We start from the raw sequence: 18,268 nt of genomic DNA on the forward strand, positions 1-18,268 counted from the left end.
TTTTTTCTATGGGGTTGGTGTTCTTTATTACAAAGATGTTGCTTCAATGACACGTTGTTCTTAAAACTAAAACTTGGTGTGCCACCGATCATGGGGACAAGGTCTGGTATTTCCTGTAGTAAGTGCCAGTTCTTCTTAATGATATCTGTATACTTATTGATATCACTTGCAAATCAAAAAACTACTCTAAACTTATTCCTATCAATGTCTCTATTGCCAGACGTTCTCATATCAGTTTGAGAGCTCATGTAAGGCTTACATCTTGTTGATCTAACTTTCCATGCCACTGTTATCACATTCGTGATTTCTGAACTTGAGTAGCCTCTTTGCTCAAATTCACTGTGTAATTTATCCAGTGCCCCTGCAGCCTCTTCATCATTGTTATGTAGGCATAAAGTTCTAAAAACTTGTCCTTTGAGAACATTTCTAGAGATGTTTCTCGGGTGCATGCTAGATTTATGAAGACAGGCATTGGTCCTGGTAGGTTTGTAGTAGATACTAGTTTTCAGCTGTTTTAAATTAGTTTTAGTTACACTTACATCTAGAAAGTCAATGGAGGTGTCAGAAAAAGTAAAAGAAAATTTCAAAAAATCTGTTGTACTATGTAAATAATCTACAAAATTACTGATATTGGAACCATGTCCTCTCCATAAAATAAAAACATCATCCACGAAACGTACATACCAAAGGATACAATCATAATAGGGATTCAAGATCGATAAAACACACTCTTCTTCCCATCTTACTAATGATAGATTGGCGTAGCTGTTGGCACATGACGTGCCCATTGCTACGCCATTCATCTGTAGAAAGAACTCATCTTGGAAAGTAACAACATTATTTTCAAGTATAATCTCTAATAGACTACAGACTAACAAAATCTTATTTGGTGTAAGCTTCCTATCTGTGTTAAGGAACTCTCTTACTTTATCAATTCCCCATGCATTCGGAATGCTCGTAAAAAGGGATTCAGTATCCATAGTAAGGAATACAAATGCTTCATCATCATTAATAGTTTCCATTCTATCATGTAGACGCTGTAAAAACATGTTTGTATCTCAAGAATAGTATGACAGCTGTTTAAGAACTTATGTAAGATACCCTCTACATAAATCGACAAGGGCTCAGTACACCAACCTGCTCCTGATACAATGGGATGCATAGGAGGGGCAGTGATGTGTTTGTGGATTTTGGGTAGGCCATATATTCTAGGAATTAAAGGTTTCTGTACCAAAAAATAATTAAACAAGGGTTCATCAATTAATCCGTAATCAATAGATCAAATACTAAAAAAGACACCTTGTCAATAATGGCAGTTACAGCTGCTTTAGTTAATATCTGGTAGATACGGTCATCTAATAACAAGGCATTCATCTGACTAATATACAGATCTTTATCAGATCAGATAGCCTAGTATGAACCTATGAATCTATGAACCTATGAAAACAATTTTACCACCTTTGTCAGCCTGCTTTATAACAAGGGAATTCAAATTCTGTAGTTCATTCAAAGCCCTGTATTCTGGTGCAGTGAGGTTATAGAAGGTGCAACCATTAAAATCAGTGGTATGCATTTCTTTAAAGGCATGCTCACAAATGTCCACAAATCTTTGTATACCTGGAGGAGTAGGAGGTATATAGGTACTAGGTTTTTTATATACATTAATGTTTACATCATTATTATTAGGAAAAATACACTTTAAACTTAAATTTCTACCTAGTAATTTTAGATCTGTTATCATATCTGTTAAATCTGCCTTTCTGGCAGGGATAAAGGATAGACCTTTATTCAATAAGTCACACTGTTCATTGGTTAGTGGAAAGGAGGAAATTTTATTTATTTTATTTTTATTTATTTTATTTATTTTACATTTGTTAACCAGGCTAGTCTAACTGGATATATTTCCATTTTCAGTAGAGGCCCGGGGAGAAAAGCTCCACATAGATATAAACACAGTTACAAAATATACAAAAAAATGAACGAGGTAAGAAAGGGAAAGGAGGGGGGATATGCAAATATGCAGGAAGACATCATAGGATTTAATATTCACATAACATAGCATGATAGGATACCTCATTCTCACACAATAAAAATAAAGTTTAAACTTATTTCACGTTATTTTATAGGAAGGTTATATAAGGAGAGTAAAAGAGAGAAGAGAAATATACAGAAAAGAGTGAGTAGATGAGTAAAATCTATACTTTCAGTGAAAGATAAAGCAACTAAAGGAGGAGAAGGATATTAGAGAGTTAATGCTTATCAAGTGATGGTCGTAAAGCTAGTAGAAGAAAAGGAGGAGGAAGGAGAGGGAGAGGGAGGAGTAGAGGTGGTTATAGGGAGATCTAGTCGGGGTTACAGCAGGGACATAACCATTGATTTTTAAGGTAGGTTCTGAGTTTTCGTTTGAACAGAATAGGAGTTGGAATAGAAGTAAGTTCAGTAGGAAGTTGATTCCAGTGTTTACCAAGGGCGTTAGAGAAAAGGGAGACACCAGCAAGGTTGTTGGATTTAGTTAAAGTTACTAGTAGTTTACTGGAGGAACAAAGTGAGTTCAGGTTAGAGTAGGGGGTCAAAAGTTTGGAAAGTGCAGGAGTGTTATTAGGTTGATAGAGAGCTCTATGGACAAAGGAGAGTTGGGAAAGAAGCAACATATTTTCTAATTCAAGCCAGTGAAGTTGTTGAAGGTTCAGGCAGTGGTGTGTTCTAAATTGATTACCAGTCACAAATCTAGCAATACTATTATATGTGTTAGCCAATTTTGAGAGATTGTTTTTCTTCAGGTTAGTGTAAATTGGTGAGGCATAGAGAAGAGTTGAAATAAGGTGAGAGTGGGCAAGAGTAGCTTTGGCTGCAGGGGTTAAGAATGTTCTAATTCTGTATAGGGAGCCCAGTTTTCTGTTTACAGTTTTAATGGTATTATTGATGTGACAATCATAGGTAAGGTTGTTGTCAATCATGACACCTAGCAGTTTGGTAGTGGAGTCAGCTGATATGAGGGTGCCATTAATAGATGAGATAGAGAAATCTAAAGTGGGGGATCTAGTAGTAGGTTTAAAGAGGAGGAGTTTTGTTTTTTTAGCATTTAAGAGTAGGCAGCGTTTTTAGAACCAAGCTTCTACTGTGTGGAATACATTTTGAGTAATAGTTTGTAGCTCTGGAATGTTTTTAGCTGAGCAAATAAGAGTGGAGTCATCAGCGTATTGTATGCAAGTAGCTTGTGGAATAGCTGCTTGTAGGTCATTTATAAAAAGGGAGAAAAGGAGAGGCCCAAGAATGGAGCCTTGTGGGACACCAAGAGAAATTGGAAGGAGAGAGGAGAGTTTGTTTTCCCAGAGGACTGCCTGTTTCCTGTTAGTGAGATAGGAAGTAAACCAAAGGATAGCTTTAGGTTCTAAAGCAAGAGATTCTAGGATTTTTATGAGGAGGGGGTGGTTAACCATGTCAAAGGCTTTGGACAGGTCAATAAAGAGTGCAGAGGAAAGAATGTTATTATTGCGGTTTGTGTTTATGAAGTCAGTAAAGGAAAGTAGAGCATGTTCACAATAAGGTTATTCACATTCTCCTTTTTTTCGAAAAATGTACAGTTCTGTCCACATGGTGTTCCCTTGTTGTGTTCACCATGGTTGGGTTGCTTTTGACCCGACCTCTGAATGGAAGAGCTGTCTTCAGAGTAAACTCTCCCACTTTCGGATTGTCTAAAAAAACGCTAGTATCTTTAGCGTTAACTTGTACACTGTTTATAGGACTCTTACCTGCATTGTTAGCGTTTCTTTGCTCTTCGTTCTGCTGTTTCTTCTCTGCATTTGATGTAGATGTGTCTCCGTGGACAGCTGGAACAAACAATGCAATCTTGGGGGCAGAAGTACTAGTGCTAACACTATGTGTAGCTGTAGCTGCCATATTTGCATTCAAATTATTACCGCGAAAACCAGAAGTGGAAGGCTGTGTTCCAATGTTTAGTGTCCTACTACTCTCTGCATTCGTAGTGGCAGGATTCTGAATGGTGGTTCTGTTTATAGAGTCCCTTGGCCATGAGAATACATTATTATTTTTAAAGTCGAGTTTGTCTCTGTTCAATTTATTTAATTTAGTATTTTGAAGCTTCCTTTCATAAGCGCAAATATTTTCATGTAACTGGCCCATTTTATTCAAGGTAATGGCAGTAGAAAAAGTTTCAGATATCCTGTTTTCTAAAGTTACAATTTCTGTTTTTAATTCAGTCTCAAGTGGTGAAAAAAACTCTATAAGAAGCTCCATATATTTGGAACTAAAGGACAAATTCAATTCTTGCCACTTACGTAACAATTCAGGATATACATTTCCATATGTGGGCATATTTAGTATGCGTAAACCACGAGGAATTACTTTTGCTTCCAATGAAGCTTGCAAATGCAGTCTCTGCCATTGTAGTCTTTTATATTTATATAGAAGGTTTTCCAACCCCCTATATTGCACCTGAAATTCAAGCATCTCTTCCATGCCAGAAGCAATGTCCATTGCACTTGCCTGTACCTCAGTATTTAGTAGTGGATTTACTGGGACTTATTGAATAAAGGTCTATCCTTTATCCCTGCCAGAAAGGCAGATTTAACAGAAATGATAACAGATCTAAAATTACTAGGTAGAAATTTAAGTTTAAAGTGTATTTTTCCTAACAATAATGATGTAAACATTAATGTATATAAAAAACCTAGTACCTATATACCTCCTACTCCTCCAGGTATACAAAGATTTGTGGACATTTGTGAGCATGCCTTTAAAGAAATGCATACCACTGATTTTAATGGTTGCACCTTCTATAACCTCACTGCACCAGAATACAGGGCTTTGAATGAACTACAGAATTTGAATTCCCTTGTTATAAAGCAGGCTGACAAAGGTGGTAAAATTGTTTTAATGGATAAAGATCTGTATATTAGTCAGATGAATGCCTTGTTATTAGATGACCGTATCTACCAGATATTAACTAAAGCAGCTGTAACTGCCATTATTGACAAGGTGTCTTTTTTAGTATTTGATCTATTGATTACGGGATTAATTGATGAACCCTTGTTTAATTATTTTTGGTACAGAAACCTTTAATTCCTAGAATATATGGCCTACCCAAAATCCACAAACACATCACTGCCCCTCCTATGCGTCCCATTGTATCAGGAGCAGGTTGGTGTACTGAGCCCTTGTCGATTTATGTAGAGGGTATCTTACATAAGTTCTTAAACAGCTGTCATACTATTCTTAGAGATACAAACATGTTTTTACAGCGTCTACATGATAGAATGGAAACTATTAATGATGATGAAGCATTTGTATTCCTTACTATGGATACTGAATCCCTTTTTACAAGCATTCCGAATGCATGGGGAATTGATAAAGTAAGAGAGTTCCTTAACACAGATAGGAAGCTTACACCAAATAAGATTTTGTTAGTCTGTAGCCTATAAGAGATTATACTTGAAAATAATGTTGTTACTTTCCAAGATGAGTTCTTTCTACAGATGAATGGCGTAGCAATGGGCACGTCATGTGCCAACAGCTACGCCAATCTATCATTAGTAAGATGGGAAGAAGAGTGTGTTTTATCTATCTTGAATCCCTATTATTATTGTATCCTTTGGTATGTACGTTTCGTGGATGATGTTTTTATTTTATGGAGAGGACATGGTTCCAATATCAGTAATTTTGTAGATTATTTACATAGTACAACAGATTTTTTGAAATTTTCTTTTACTTTTTCTGACACCTCCATTGACTTTCTAGATGTAAGTGTAACTAAAACTAATTTAAAACAGCTGAAAACTAGTATCTACTACAAACCTACCAGGACCAATGCCTGTCTTCATAAATCTAGCATGCACCCGAGACACATCTCTAGAAATGTTCTCAAAGGACAAGTTTTTAGAACTTTACGCCTACATAACAATGATGAAGAGGCTGCAGGGGCACTGGATAAATTACACAGTGAATTTGAGCAAAGAGGCTACTCAAGTTCAGAAATCACGAATGTGATAACAGAGGCATGGAAAGTTAGATCAACAAGATGTAAGCCTTACATGAGCTCTCAAACTGATATGAGAACGTCTGGCAATAGAGACATTGATAGGTATAAGTTTAGAGTAGTTTTTCGATTTGCAAGTGATATCAATAAGTATACAGATATCATTAAGAAGAGCTGGCACTTACTACAGGAAATACCAGACCTTGTCCCCATGATCGGTAACACACCAAGTTTTAGTTTTAAGAACAACGTGTCATTGAAGCAACATCTTTGTAATAAAGAACACCAACCCCATAGAAAAAATCTCTCCAACAGACAAGGCACTTTTCCATGCAGGAATTGTGCAGCCTGTCAGTACATTTATATTAAAAAATGAGTATATTCATCCGATGAAACATTTTAGGTTATATACTAAGAAATACTATGATTGTAAGAGTACAGATGTTATTTATTTTAGTTTTTGTCAAGCATGTCATGCCTATTACGTAGGAAAAACAAACAGAACTTTTAAAGATAGAATATTAGAACATACAAGGGATATACGAAATTTGAAACAATCTAATGCCCTAGCAAATCATATTTTAAATACAAACAGTACTCACTGCTTCAAATTTTTGGTTTTACAACACGTATTAAGGACAAATAGAGGTGGGGACATAGAAAATTATACGGAAGAGTTAGAACAGAAATGGATTATCAAGCTGAATGCAGATAGATATCCGGGCTTGAATGGCTGTACTTCACTAGTCCCTTGCCTTAAAGCAAGACGTCTTAACATTAATTTCTAGGTTTTAATGTGGTACTATGGTTCATCAAGCTTTTGTATTTACTTATATATATATTTAAGATTTTATATAGGACATTTTTATATTATATATATTTTTTATACTTTTACATATATTATGGTCAGTAATGATGGTTTTTATAGAGAGACATGTACTTTAAGGTTGGTTTTAAATACACAGTTTGCATAAGCTTGTACTAATAGTTTTAATTGTTAAATTATTTGACTGTATTGCTTTAAATAGTTGAAACCACACTGATTGCTTAAGTATTTAACCAAGCATGGTCTGCAGTAACATTGTCTGATGAAGCAACACTGAGTTGTGAATGCACTCACCTACTGTTCTTTTCTAAATAAAGTTACTGTGGATAGTTTCAGTGTGTAACTTTGGTGCCTCATTCTATTCTTATTGGAACAAGATCTTACCTTCTTTGCTGGCTGGTGCTTTTGGTATAGGAACTTGCTGTCCAGTATCAAGTGACTCTTCAGGCAGTTTATATTCTCTCAAGACAAAACATTGTGGCAGACACTCTGAGCAGGTCCTTAACTCGATCCCACAAGGGGCTGTTTCACAGGGATGTGTTTCTGGACGTTGTCCCCAGGTTGGGTACTCCTCAAGTAGATCTATTTGCCTCCCCTCTGAACAGACAACTTCCTCTATTTTGTGCCAGAGCCCCAGGTCCTGTGGTGTGAAAGGTGTACACCTTCTCATTTTCTTGGAAGAGGTTGTTTCTTTATGCATTTCCTCCCCTTCCCCTCATTCCAGAAGTCCTGTTCAGAATTCGACAAGACGCTCACGAAATCTTGTTGATGACTCCCTTTTGTCTGAGATAGCATTGGTTTCCTCTTCTTCTGCATTTAGCCAAGGGCAGTCTTCACAAGTTACCTCACAGGGTGGACCTACTCACACAAGACAAAGGATATCTTATCCATCCCCACCTGTCCACTCTTCAGCTGACACTGTGGGTGATAGGATTTTGATTCCACCTAGGTACCTTTTTTCTGAGGGCATGCTTAGGGTCCTGCAGGAGGCCAGGAAACCCACTACTAGGAAATCCTACTTTTTCAAATGAAAGAGGTTTTCTGTTTGGTGTTTCTCTTGTAACCTGGATCCACTTACTGTGGATGTTCCTTTGGTTCTTTCATATGCGTGTGAATTGCTCAGTGCTGGTTTGGCCTATTCTTCTGTTAAGGTCCATTATCTCTACTTGTCTGCCTTTACCTCCTCCTTTAGTTTCTAGGTTTGAAGCTTACTGTGGATGTTCCTTTGGTTTTTTTCTTATGTGTGTGAATTCTCAGTGCTGGTTTGGCCTATTCTTCTGTTAAGGCCCGCTATCTCTGCTTGTCTGCCATTACCTCATCCTTTAGTTTCTAGGTTTGAAGCTAAACACTTCCTTAAAGGCATCCTTCATGTTAGGCCTCCAGGAAGCCTGTTCTATCTCCCTGGGGTCTTAATTTTGTTTGGGGGAAATAAACTCAAGCTGCTTTTGAGCCTGCTGCTGCAGGTTCCTTGCAGCATTGCTCTTGGAAGACTGTTCTTTTGTTGGCCCTTATTTCTGCCAGACAGGTGTCTGAGCTTCAAGCCCTTATGCCTTGTCTTCCTTTTTGGTGTTTCATAAGGGCAGGGTGTCCTTGTGTATTAATCCTTCTTTTATCTCCAAGGTAATAATGAGTTGGCACTTAATCAGTCTGTTCATTTGCCTGCTTTTTTCCCCTGTCAGCAGTCCACCAGTGAGAGGATGCTACATACGTTGGATGTGCATAGACAGCTCAAATTTTATTTGCATAAGACTATGGCTATTAGAAAATCTGATCAGTTGTTTGTTTCTTTTCATCCTAGATGTTCATCGTGTTACCCTGCTGCAGTCATCACACTTGGGTTATCCTGCCGTCAGGCGGTCCCGCAGTCAGCCGGAATTCCAAAGTCTTGGTCCGGCGTCGGTTGCTGTCGCTTCTTCCTTGACTTCAGTGCTCCAGGGGTATAAATAATGCATCCGACGCCATTTTCTCCAGTCTTTCTTGCCGCGCGGTGCCCGAAGCAGAAGCAGTTCGCAGGTGCCGGTCGGCCGACTCCTGAGATTTTCGAAGTCGAATTTCAGATCCGAAGTCTTCAATAAAGCTAAGTACCTCGTTGGGAAAACTTTTCTTGCCTCAGACCGATGTCAGAAAAAGTTAATAATTGTATTTCTTGTGGGAAGCAAATGCCTCATAAGGATTTTCATTCTTACTGTATACCTTGCCTAGGCCCAGACCACAATGTCACTGGTTGTCATTTTTGTGCTAGGTTTAATAAGCGTACTATAAAAAGACGCTTTGATTTCGCACGACACTACTTCGGTAGAAAATTTAACTATACGATGCCGTCGGAGCAACCGACTACCGGCGTGCACAAAAAACACAAGGATAAGGACAGGCAGCCTAGACCCAAGCCAGACTCCGAGACCTCGGCTGGACAGGTCTCCGGTTCACCGGTCTTCAGTGAGGCTCCGACGCAGCCCCTGAATACCGCAGATTTGGAACCAGAGACCACTTCGGAGCCTTTGGTGGAGAGTGCTAGGCCGACGCAGCCATTTTGTTTAGCTCCTACCGACAACGCTGCAGAAAGAGATGTCGGTGCTGCAGAAACACCTTCGGTTTCTGAAGGCGTCTTCAGACCGATGACACTCACCATAAAAATGCATCCAAAGCCTAAGACTCCTATCAAACCAAAAAAGATTGCCCTTCAGTCTCCAGTTCAAGGCCACATGCCTAAGAAACAGATGCTTAAAATGGCTGAAGATTTGATCTCTTTAATCAGGGGTTCCCAACTCCCACCCGACAAAAGGCCTAGACAAGAGGAAGATTATGCTTCCTCTGAACAAGTGTCTGTTTCCTCAGGCTCCTCTGAGGACCAAGATTACTCCTTTTCCCCTTATGAAGATTCTGATGCTGAGGATTCTATTCCCTCAGCTTCTCCTCCTGAAGACTACTCCTTTGGGGAAACTTTACACACTGAGGGAACATTTTCACTGGGAAGGTCAGGACTACTCTGACTCAACGAAAAGGCTCAGAGAGTTTCTTTTACTTCCCCAGCACAGACCACTTGCCATCCCCCCAGTTTTAGACATTGTGGATGATGTTTACTTAGAATCTAGTTTGAACCCAGATTCTCTGCCTCCTGCTCTAGCCAAACCAGACAGATACTATAGAGTGCCTGACTCCCACAAATTCCTTTATAAAAGCCCTGTTGCTGATCCAGAGACTATCTCCCAGGGTCCCAAAGGGGTTAAGGCTTCTATGGCAAAAAATCCTGTACCCTCTGAAAGGGACTCCAGAGCACTTGACAGGTGGGGGAAAAGGTTTACACCTCAGCCACTCTAGCTATGAGAGCACTAAATTACCAATTTCACATGCTAAAATATCAGCAATTTCTAATGTCTCAGTTAAGACAAAAAATGAGCACACTCCCTCAACAGTCTGAATTGAAAGAAATGAAGGATCTGTTGCATGCAACTGAACAGGTGGGCAAACATACTTTACAATGTGGGTTTGATTCCTTAGAGGCTTCCTGCAGAGCAGCTGTCACTGGGTCTGTTATATGTAGGCATGCTTAGTTAAAGGAACAAGCTCTGCCTGATCATGTTAAAGCAAAGCTTCTAGATGCTCCCTTACAGCAGGATGTTCTATTTGGAGTTAAAGCAGAATAAGTCTTAAAGAAAATGGAGGATAAGGCAAAATCCTATGCAGACAGTCAAAGAATTTCTACAGGTACAGCCCCCTCGCTTCAGCAGAAATTGGCCAACAAAAAATTGGTCCTTTCCAGCTACTGACAGACCACAGAGGGGTAAATACAGACATCCAAGAGGCAGAGGACAACCACAAGCCCGATACAAACCTTGACAATGGGGCACTGCAACACAGAAGGGAGGAGTAGACAGGCCCCAAACTGCTAGAAGGCAAACTCAATGACTTACACCTCATCTGGCCAAGCAACACTCTCTTGGCAGCTCCCTTGGGAGGAAAACTCGCACTTTTTACAGACAACTGGCACATTGTCACAAAGGACAAATGGGTCCTAGACATAATTTCACGAGGATACAGATTCCATTTCCACACCTTGCCAATGAAAAGAAGAATGCCAAACCTGCCACAAAATCAATGGGCAGAGGCACAAAAACAAATTACAGCTCTCATGGACGTGAGAGCCATTCAACTGGTACCTGCACGGGAGCAAGGCCAAGGATTTTACTCAAGACTCTTTCTAGTCCCAAGAAAGGATAATGCCTGGAGACCAATTCTGGACCTTTCAATTCTAAACACCTTCTTACAAGTACCCAAATTCAAGACACTAAAACTACAGCAGCTTCTTCCCATGTTGGGCAAGAAAGCATGGCTAGTAACGTTGGACCTCAAGGAAGGCATACCTGCATGTCCCTATTAGACAAAGTTGCAGAAGATACCTCCATTTCATTGCAGGTTCAACCCATTACCAATTCTGTGCACTGCCCTTTGGCTTATCTACTGCACCCAGGGTCTTCACAAAATGCCTGGCACCAGTAATTGCATACTGCAGACTAAGAGGAATTCAAATATACCCATACCTGGACGACTGCCTTATCCAAGCAGAAAGCAAGGACATCCTCTTACAACATCTGGCTTTACTAAAACATCTTCTAAGTTGCCTGGGGTACACAGTAAACAGAAAAATAAATCAAATCTAGTACCCTCACAAAATATGACATTCCTGGGTGCCAGCTTGAATACAACGGCCCAGAAGGCTTATCTAATGCCAGACAAACAACTACAACTGACTCAATATTTCAAAACAATGGCAACAAAGACCCAACTCCCTGCAAGAAAAATTCTGCAGGCCTTGGGCTTCATGGCATCTTGCATCCTACTAATACCATTTGCAAAGCTGCATATGAGGAAATTATAGTGGTACCTAAAAAGCGTATGGTCTCAACATAGCCACAGCTTGGGCACAATGATATCTCTCATTCCCTGCCTACAACAGGAGTTTCTATGGTGGTCACAGGCATGTCACCTCAACAAGGGTCAGCCTTTCACCTTGCCCCCAGCCAGGCAAACTATGACAACAGATGCATCAGACTACGCTTGGGGGGCACACATGGCAGGGCAGTGCGTTCAAGGCATATGGACTGCAGATCAAAGGAATCTGCACATCAATCAAAAAGAGATGCTAGCTGTACAGAATGCTCTGACAGCCTTCAAACACCTCTTACATCCAGGACAGCTTACAATAAGGACGGACAACACCACAGTAATGTGGTACATAAACAAACAAGGGGGCACACACTCCTACCCTCTATGCCGGCAAGCAATGACCTTGTGGAACACAGCACTGGCTTACCAAGTTCAGTTACAAGCTCAATTCCTGCCAGGAAAAAAGAATACATTGGCAGACGACCTCAGCAGAAACATCATGGATCACCACGAGTGGAAACTGGATCCACAAGTATTTACAATGATAACTCAAAAATGGGGCCTTCCAGACATAGACCTGTTTGCCAGCCCCCAGAACTATCAGCTGACAAAATTTTGTACAAGGACACTTCACCATCAAGCTTGGAAAGTGGACGCACTCTCATTCAGTTGGAAAAACCTGACAAGTATATGCCTTCCCTCCATTGCCTCTCCTCACAAAGGTTCTTCTGAAAGTCAGAAAGGAGAGACCACCACTGATACTCATAGCCCCAGACTGGCCACGCCAGCACTGGTACCCACTATTAAGGAACATGGCCCAGGGCCCACCTTGGATTTTACCACAAATTGCCCATTTGCTCACACAACAAAACAATCAGATTCTACACAGCCAGCTCAAAACCTTAAATCTGGCTGCATGGCAAATCACCTAACCATCCAGCCAGCTCCTCTTTCCCAAGCAGTTATGGATGTTATTCTGGAAGCTAGGAGGCCCAGCACCAGAAAGGCTTACTCGGACAAATGGAAAAGGTTTTGCGCCTGGAACCAAGCTAAAGGCCAAAATACGCTTCAGCCTCACATGCCTCAAATTCTACAGTATTTAACTGAGATGTTGCACAAAGGACTTTCTTTTTCTTCCATTAAAATCCACGCATCAGCTATTTCAGCTCATTACAACACGGATCCACTCTTATTTTCACATCCACTACTAAGGCAGTTCCTCAGAGGGGCAAAAAACATTAGGCACCCCCAGGAGAGCACCTACACCAAAATGGGACCTCAATTTTGTTCTGGAAAAACGTGCGCTACCTCCCTTTGAACCAGCTTTCTCTGCAGATCTACAGTTTATATCATGGAAGTCTGCTCTGCTGCTAGCAATAACTTCAGCCAGAAGAGTCTCAGAACTGCAGGCACTAATGACAGTGGAACCTTTCCTCATTTTCCATCAAGACAGAGTCTCTCTACGAACTAATCCTTCCTTCATGCCTAAGGTGGTTTCCAGTGTGGCTTTAAATCAAACCATTCACTTACCCACCTTCTTCCCAAATCCACAGAACAAAGGAGAAAGACTCCTGCATTCCTTGGACATTCACAGACAACTTCGTTACTACTTAGATAAAACTAAGGTTTTCAGAAAATCTGACCAGCTCTTTGTATCCTATGCTACAGCTTCACAAGGGAAGGCTATATCAAAACAAACCATTTCCAAATGCATAGGACATTGCATTTGTTTTTGCTACAGCCATCATGGAAAACCAGTTCCTGCTACCATTAGGCCCCATTCTACCAGGGCAACAGTTACATCTACAGCCTTCCTCAGGGGGGTTCCAACCAAGGAGATTTTGGAAGCTGCAACTTGGAGTTCTGTACACACCTTTACCAAACACTATCACTTACCACTTTACTCTAAGACTAGGGCTGGCTTCGCCACTGCAGTTCTGCAGGGCCTTCTAGCCTCCTCTAATCCTCTATGATTCCACCACCCATACTTAGCTTTGGGATTCTACCCAAGTGTGATGACTGCAGCAGGGTAACACGATGAACATAGTACAGTTTTGTACCTACCATAAATATAGATGTTCGAGTGTTCACCCTGCTGCAGTCCTGGTTACCCTCTCTCCTTCCCCTCTGATCCAAGTGGTTAAATCTCTACAATACCTTCCTGATGTATTTGCTTATAGCTGGAGGGATTTTGTGTTTGTGCAAAAATTTCTTAAAATTGGTACTAATTACTGACCTCCTTTTTGGGGGCACCTGACATCTGGGGCAAGAAAAACTGAAGAAAATGGCGTTGGATGCTTTATTTATACTCCTGGCGCACTGACGTCAGGGAAGAAGCAACAGCAACCGACGCCGGACCAAGACTTTGGAATTCCGGCCGACTGCGAGACCGCCTGACAGCAGGATAACCCAAGTGTGATGACTGCAGCAGGGTGAACACTCGAACATCTACATTTATGGTAGGTACAAAACTGTACTGTCTCTGGGATTGGATGTATCCAAGCAAACTATTTCTTCTTGGGTCTCAAAGGCTATTTCTTTTCATTATTCTTTTAGTAGTAAGCACCTTCTTTCTTCTGTAAAGGCTCATTCTACTAGAGCTGTGGCTTCATCTGGTGCTCTTTTCAAAGGTTGGGCTACTAACTCTATTATTGAGGCAGCTACCTGGACTTCTGTGCATACTTTTCCCAAGCACTGCAAGTTGGATGGAATCTCCAGGGATAGAGCTGGTTTTGCTAAGCCCATCCTTCAAAGACACTTTCTTAAACCTAATGACTTCCCTCACCCCTGGTATTTTCCCAGCAGGTCCTAAAATAGCCATCATGACAAGCACGTTTGGCCACAGTTCCCTGCAGCCACCTCAACTCTTGAGGTCTTGAACATAGACATAGTCCATTCAGAGTAGAATTGGAGGGTGCCAGGAGGACATTTGAATTGAATGCTAGTGATTGCCTTCCCTGTCAGGGACTGATATCAAAAGTATAGACAAAGAGAAAGTGTTAGGGGAATCCTAAATAAAAGACCTGCACTGGTTGAGTTTTCAAGTGAATCTAGAATAGAAGCTGCTGTTAAAAAAGGGATAATTAGTAGGGCATGTAACATATGACACAATAAATGTAAGAATCAATCAGAATAGATCAGAAAAGATTGGGAAGAGTTGAGTTTAATTCTGGGGGCTGCCAAAAAAGCAACTACTATAAAATGGGAGTCAAAACCTAAACCAACTATAGTTGCAGTAGTGAATATTGTAACAGAGATAAAAGAGAAGGAAGTGGGATCTCTAGAAAGGTGTAGGAGTAAAGTATGTAATAAAATGGAAATTGTAGGAACAGTTCATGCAGAAAAATGTTTTGGAGGAGGAATGAGGTTTAAGAAAATGCAGTAATTGAGCAATTTATATATTGTTGCTTAAACTGTCTGATATTTATCATGTATGTGATGTATGACATTTATAAATGTGAACATGTTAGTATGGTTTGATTACTTTTATGTAAATACATTTTGCTTATGTCACAGTGGGAATTCAGTAAAGGTGTTAAAACATTGTTATGGGTGCTTCATCATTCACCTGACTTTTAAGGTCAAGCATATCTTGGAGTCTCTCTCTGGCTCGTAGATAAGGTACGTACTAGGCTAGCTGCCCTTGTAAACTGTTTTAAACCTAGTCAATTTCCCTTAATGAGACTCTAACCCTGTACCTTTTGTCTGTGAGGTAAACACCTTAACCATAACACCAACCGCCAGTCCCCCCCATATATTTGTTCTCTATGGGACTGGATTGCTGGCAGTGGGATACGGACTCATGCTATTCTAACTATGCACACAGGGACACACATCAGTTGACTGCAGTGAGATTAGAACCCCTACCTAACTAGTCCCACAAGCTAGAGAACAGTACTTAATGTAAGTGCCATGGCAAAAGTCTCCGAGATGCTTATCTTTTATTGTCTGACACTGACCCTCATTCCCAAGTACTCAGTGCCACAAGCATGCTTTCTGTGTCAGTAGACCTGCTTTTAGGTAAGCATATGGTTGTATGCAGCAGTACTGACCATGACTCCCTGGTAGTGAGACAGCTTATATTTTAAACTGCTCCTGTAAGATTCTTTGATTATTATTTTTGTATAGCTTCTGTATTTACTCTAAGGGTAACCGTAGTTCATTCTTTCTTGAGGGGGGATTTTGTTAGTGTCACTTCTTATGCTTATTGGAATTTTCTTTTTCACAATTACCTACATTATCATTTTACTGTAACTGTAGTTCAAACACCTAGTCTTTAAAGAAACAACTTTTCCACTGCTCTCCTTTTAACAGTCTATTTCTCTGTACCTCACTTTGGATTCTCACTGCACTTCATTTCTTCTCACTTACCTCAGTGAAGAAACTTTTATTTTGTTTCTTTATTGATTACTGTTCTGCTGTTTCATTTCCCATTCTGCTCTTGCATTGCTGGCTGTCCTTATTCTCCTTATTTTGTTTATGTATTTTGAAACTTCCCACCACCTGCACTCATCAGCATCATCACTCCCCTTTTTTGTATACAAGGTCAGAGTGTCATATCAGCTGTTGCCACCTCTCTTAGTTGAGTGACACTCTCAAACCTTTATCAGCAGTCTTGACTGACTGTCACAGACCTTCTCTCACACAGTCCATCTGTCTCCTGTCTGGATATCCTCATTTCTTTTTGTCTTTTTCCTGTCTGTACCAGATCATCTTTTCCTTATCTTCTGCTTTCCTGAATGTGTCTGAACCACCATAATATGTTCTCTGTGACCTTGCCTGCAACTGAGGCTGCTTTGGCTTTTGCTCTGATATTTTCATTTCTTGTTAGGCACCAAGGTGCACTTTACACTGTCTCCATCACCTAAGGTTTCCTTAGCTGCTCTGCCTTCACTTCACATATTTCTGTACCATACAGTAGTACTGGTCACATCACTGATTTGTGCACCTTATTTTTTGGCATTCTTTCATGCACTACCCCTGGCACATTGTGCCATTTGGCTGCAAAACCTCTGAATCTAGCTTTGACCTCCTTATTCACCCTTCCGTTTTCTTCAACCACTTCTCCCCAGAAGCTTGTTTATCTATTCCATTATTTTCTCTTCTGTCTCAGTTTTCAACAACCTCTGACTGACCCATTTTGCTGTCATGACAGCTCTCTTCTCTGTGCTCCTTTTAACTCATGTGTCTTTAGTTTTGTATTCCTATCCTGTATCATTTGTTAAAGTTCCTGTTCAGACTCTACTTATAGTACCACATCATCTGCATAATGCAGCTTTGTTGATCTGTCCCATCTGACCCATTCACTAATATAGTAATGTAATGTAGTCCATCACCATTATGTGCAGGAGTGGGCTTAGAGCTGAACCCTGGCACACACCCACTGGGAACCTACCTTAACTGTTCTTCTCATCTACTGAGTTATTAGTTCACCTAAAGGGAGCCTTCTTCCATGGCATTGTTAGCTAAGCCTATAATGGTTGTCATCCTGCAGGCTTAGTATCAACCGGTAAACCAGGGAAAATAGCTTGGATTGCAGACAACAAAGTACTTAGACAATGTAAGCCTAGACATATATTGTCAAAGAATCATTTGGGTTCCAGAGTAGTGATTTTCTAAAGCAGTCATCCCATTAAGCCCTTTTACTCGAAGACAGCACTGTAATGTTGGGTAATTCTGGACAGGGTGTTTTATATTTTTAGGTGTACTTTTGGTAATTTGGTGGATGGCCTGGTTCAAGGAACCTTCACAGCTGTGACCCAGGCTCATTTCAGAGCAGTAATATAACTAAGGCAGGATAAAGGGGACAACAGCCCAGGATGCAAAGTGTTAGGGGCCTCGATTGACTGATCCCTATCACTCTTTAGTGCATACTGGATTTTAAAAGCTGGCATTGTATTCGCGGTCAAACCTGAGTGCTGTAGCACTCCTTTTGTTGTCTAAGCTATACCGACTGCTTCCACAGAAACAGGACCTGATTGAGTCCTGCATTTGGGAGACCCGGGTGCCTAATTGCAGACTGTTTTTTTAATTGCCCCTCAACTGAAGAGAGACAGGGTGGGGTCACAGAAACAGGACTTGGTAGTCTGATTGGCTCCTGCATTTTTGGGACAGCAGCCACCAGATTGCTGACCACCCCCCTCGCCCTTTTTACCTCTTCCATTGAAGGGCTGGGACAGGAGGGAGGGGTGTGTATCTATCTGCTGCCAGTACAAGGAGCAGATCAAATGAAGAACTGGGGTAGTAGGGGGTGCCAGTACGGGGATCAACTGCAGATACTAAAACTCCAGATATGGCTCTATTTCAGAGGACAGTGCTAGAGGACAGTGCTGACAGCATATGCTGTCCAGTTCTGATAGAAGAATATATAACGTTATCTATGTAGTTAAATGTGATCTAGTATATATAAGAAGAAGCTAGGCAATCCTCACAGAAAGCCAGGTAACACGTAGCAGGAATGTAATATACAAAGTTTGTATATTACATTCCTGCTGTGTGCTACCTGGCTTGCTGTGAGGGTTGCCTAGCTTCTTGTTGTTTTCTCAGTTTGCTTTTGGATTCCA

General features: G+C 40.7%; 1 protein-coding gene across 1 annotated transcript in view; it reads left to right on the top strand.

Moving 5' to 3' along the window:
* ANKIB1 (ankyrin repeat and IBR domain containing 1) overlaps positions 1 to 18,268 on the top strand; it is a 2,275,843-nt gene that overhangs the window by 1,715,461 nt on the left and 542,114 nt on the right. Inside the window, 2 exon segments of the mRNA XM_044067672.1 lie at positions 2,691 to 2,696; positions 7,642 to 7,660. Of these exon segments, the coding sequence (XP_043923607.1) occupies positions 2,691 to 2,696; positions 7,642 to 7,660 (25 nt within the window).

The sequence above is a fragment of the Protopterus annectens genome, chromosome 3.part1, assembly GCF_019279795.1.
Source record: "Protopterus annectens isolate FY-2018-M chromosome 3.part1, PAN1.0, whole genome shotgun sequence".
Classification (NCBI taxonomy): Eukaryota; Metazoa; Chordata; order Ceratodontiformes; family Protopteridae; genus Protopterus; species Protopterus annectens.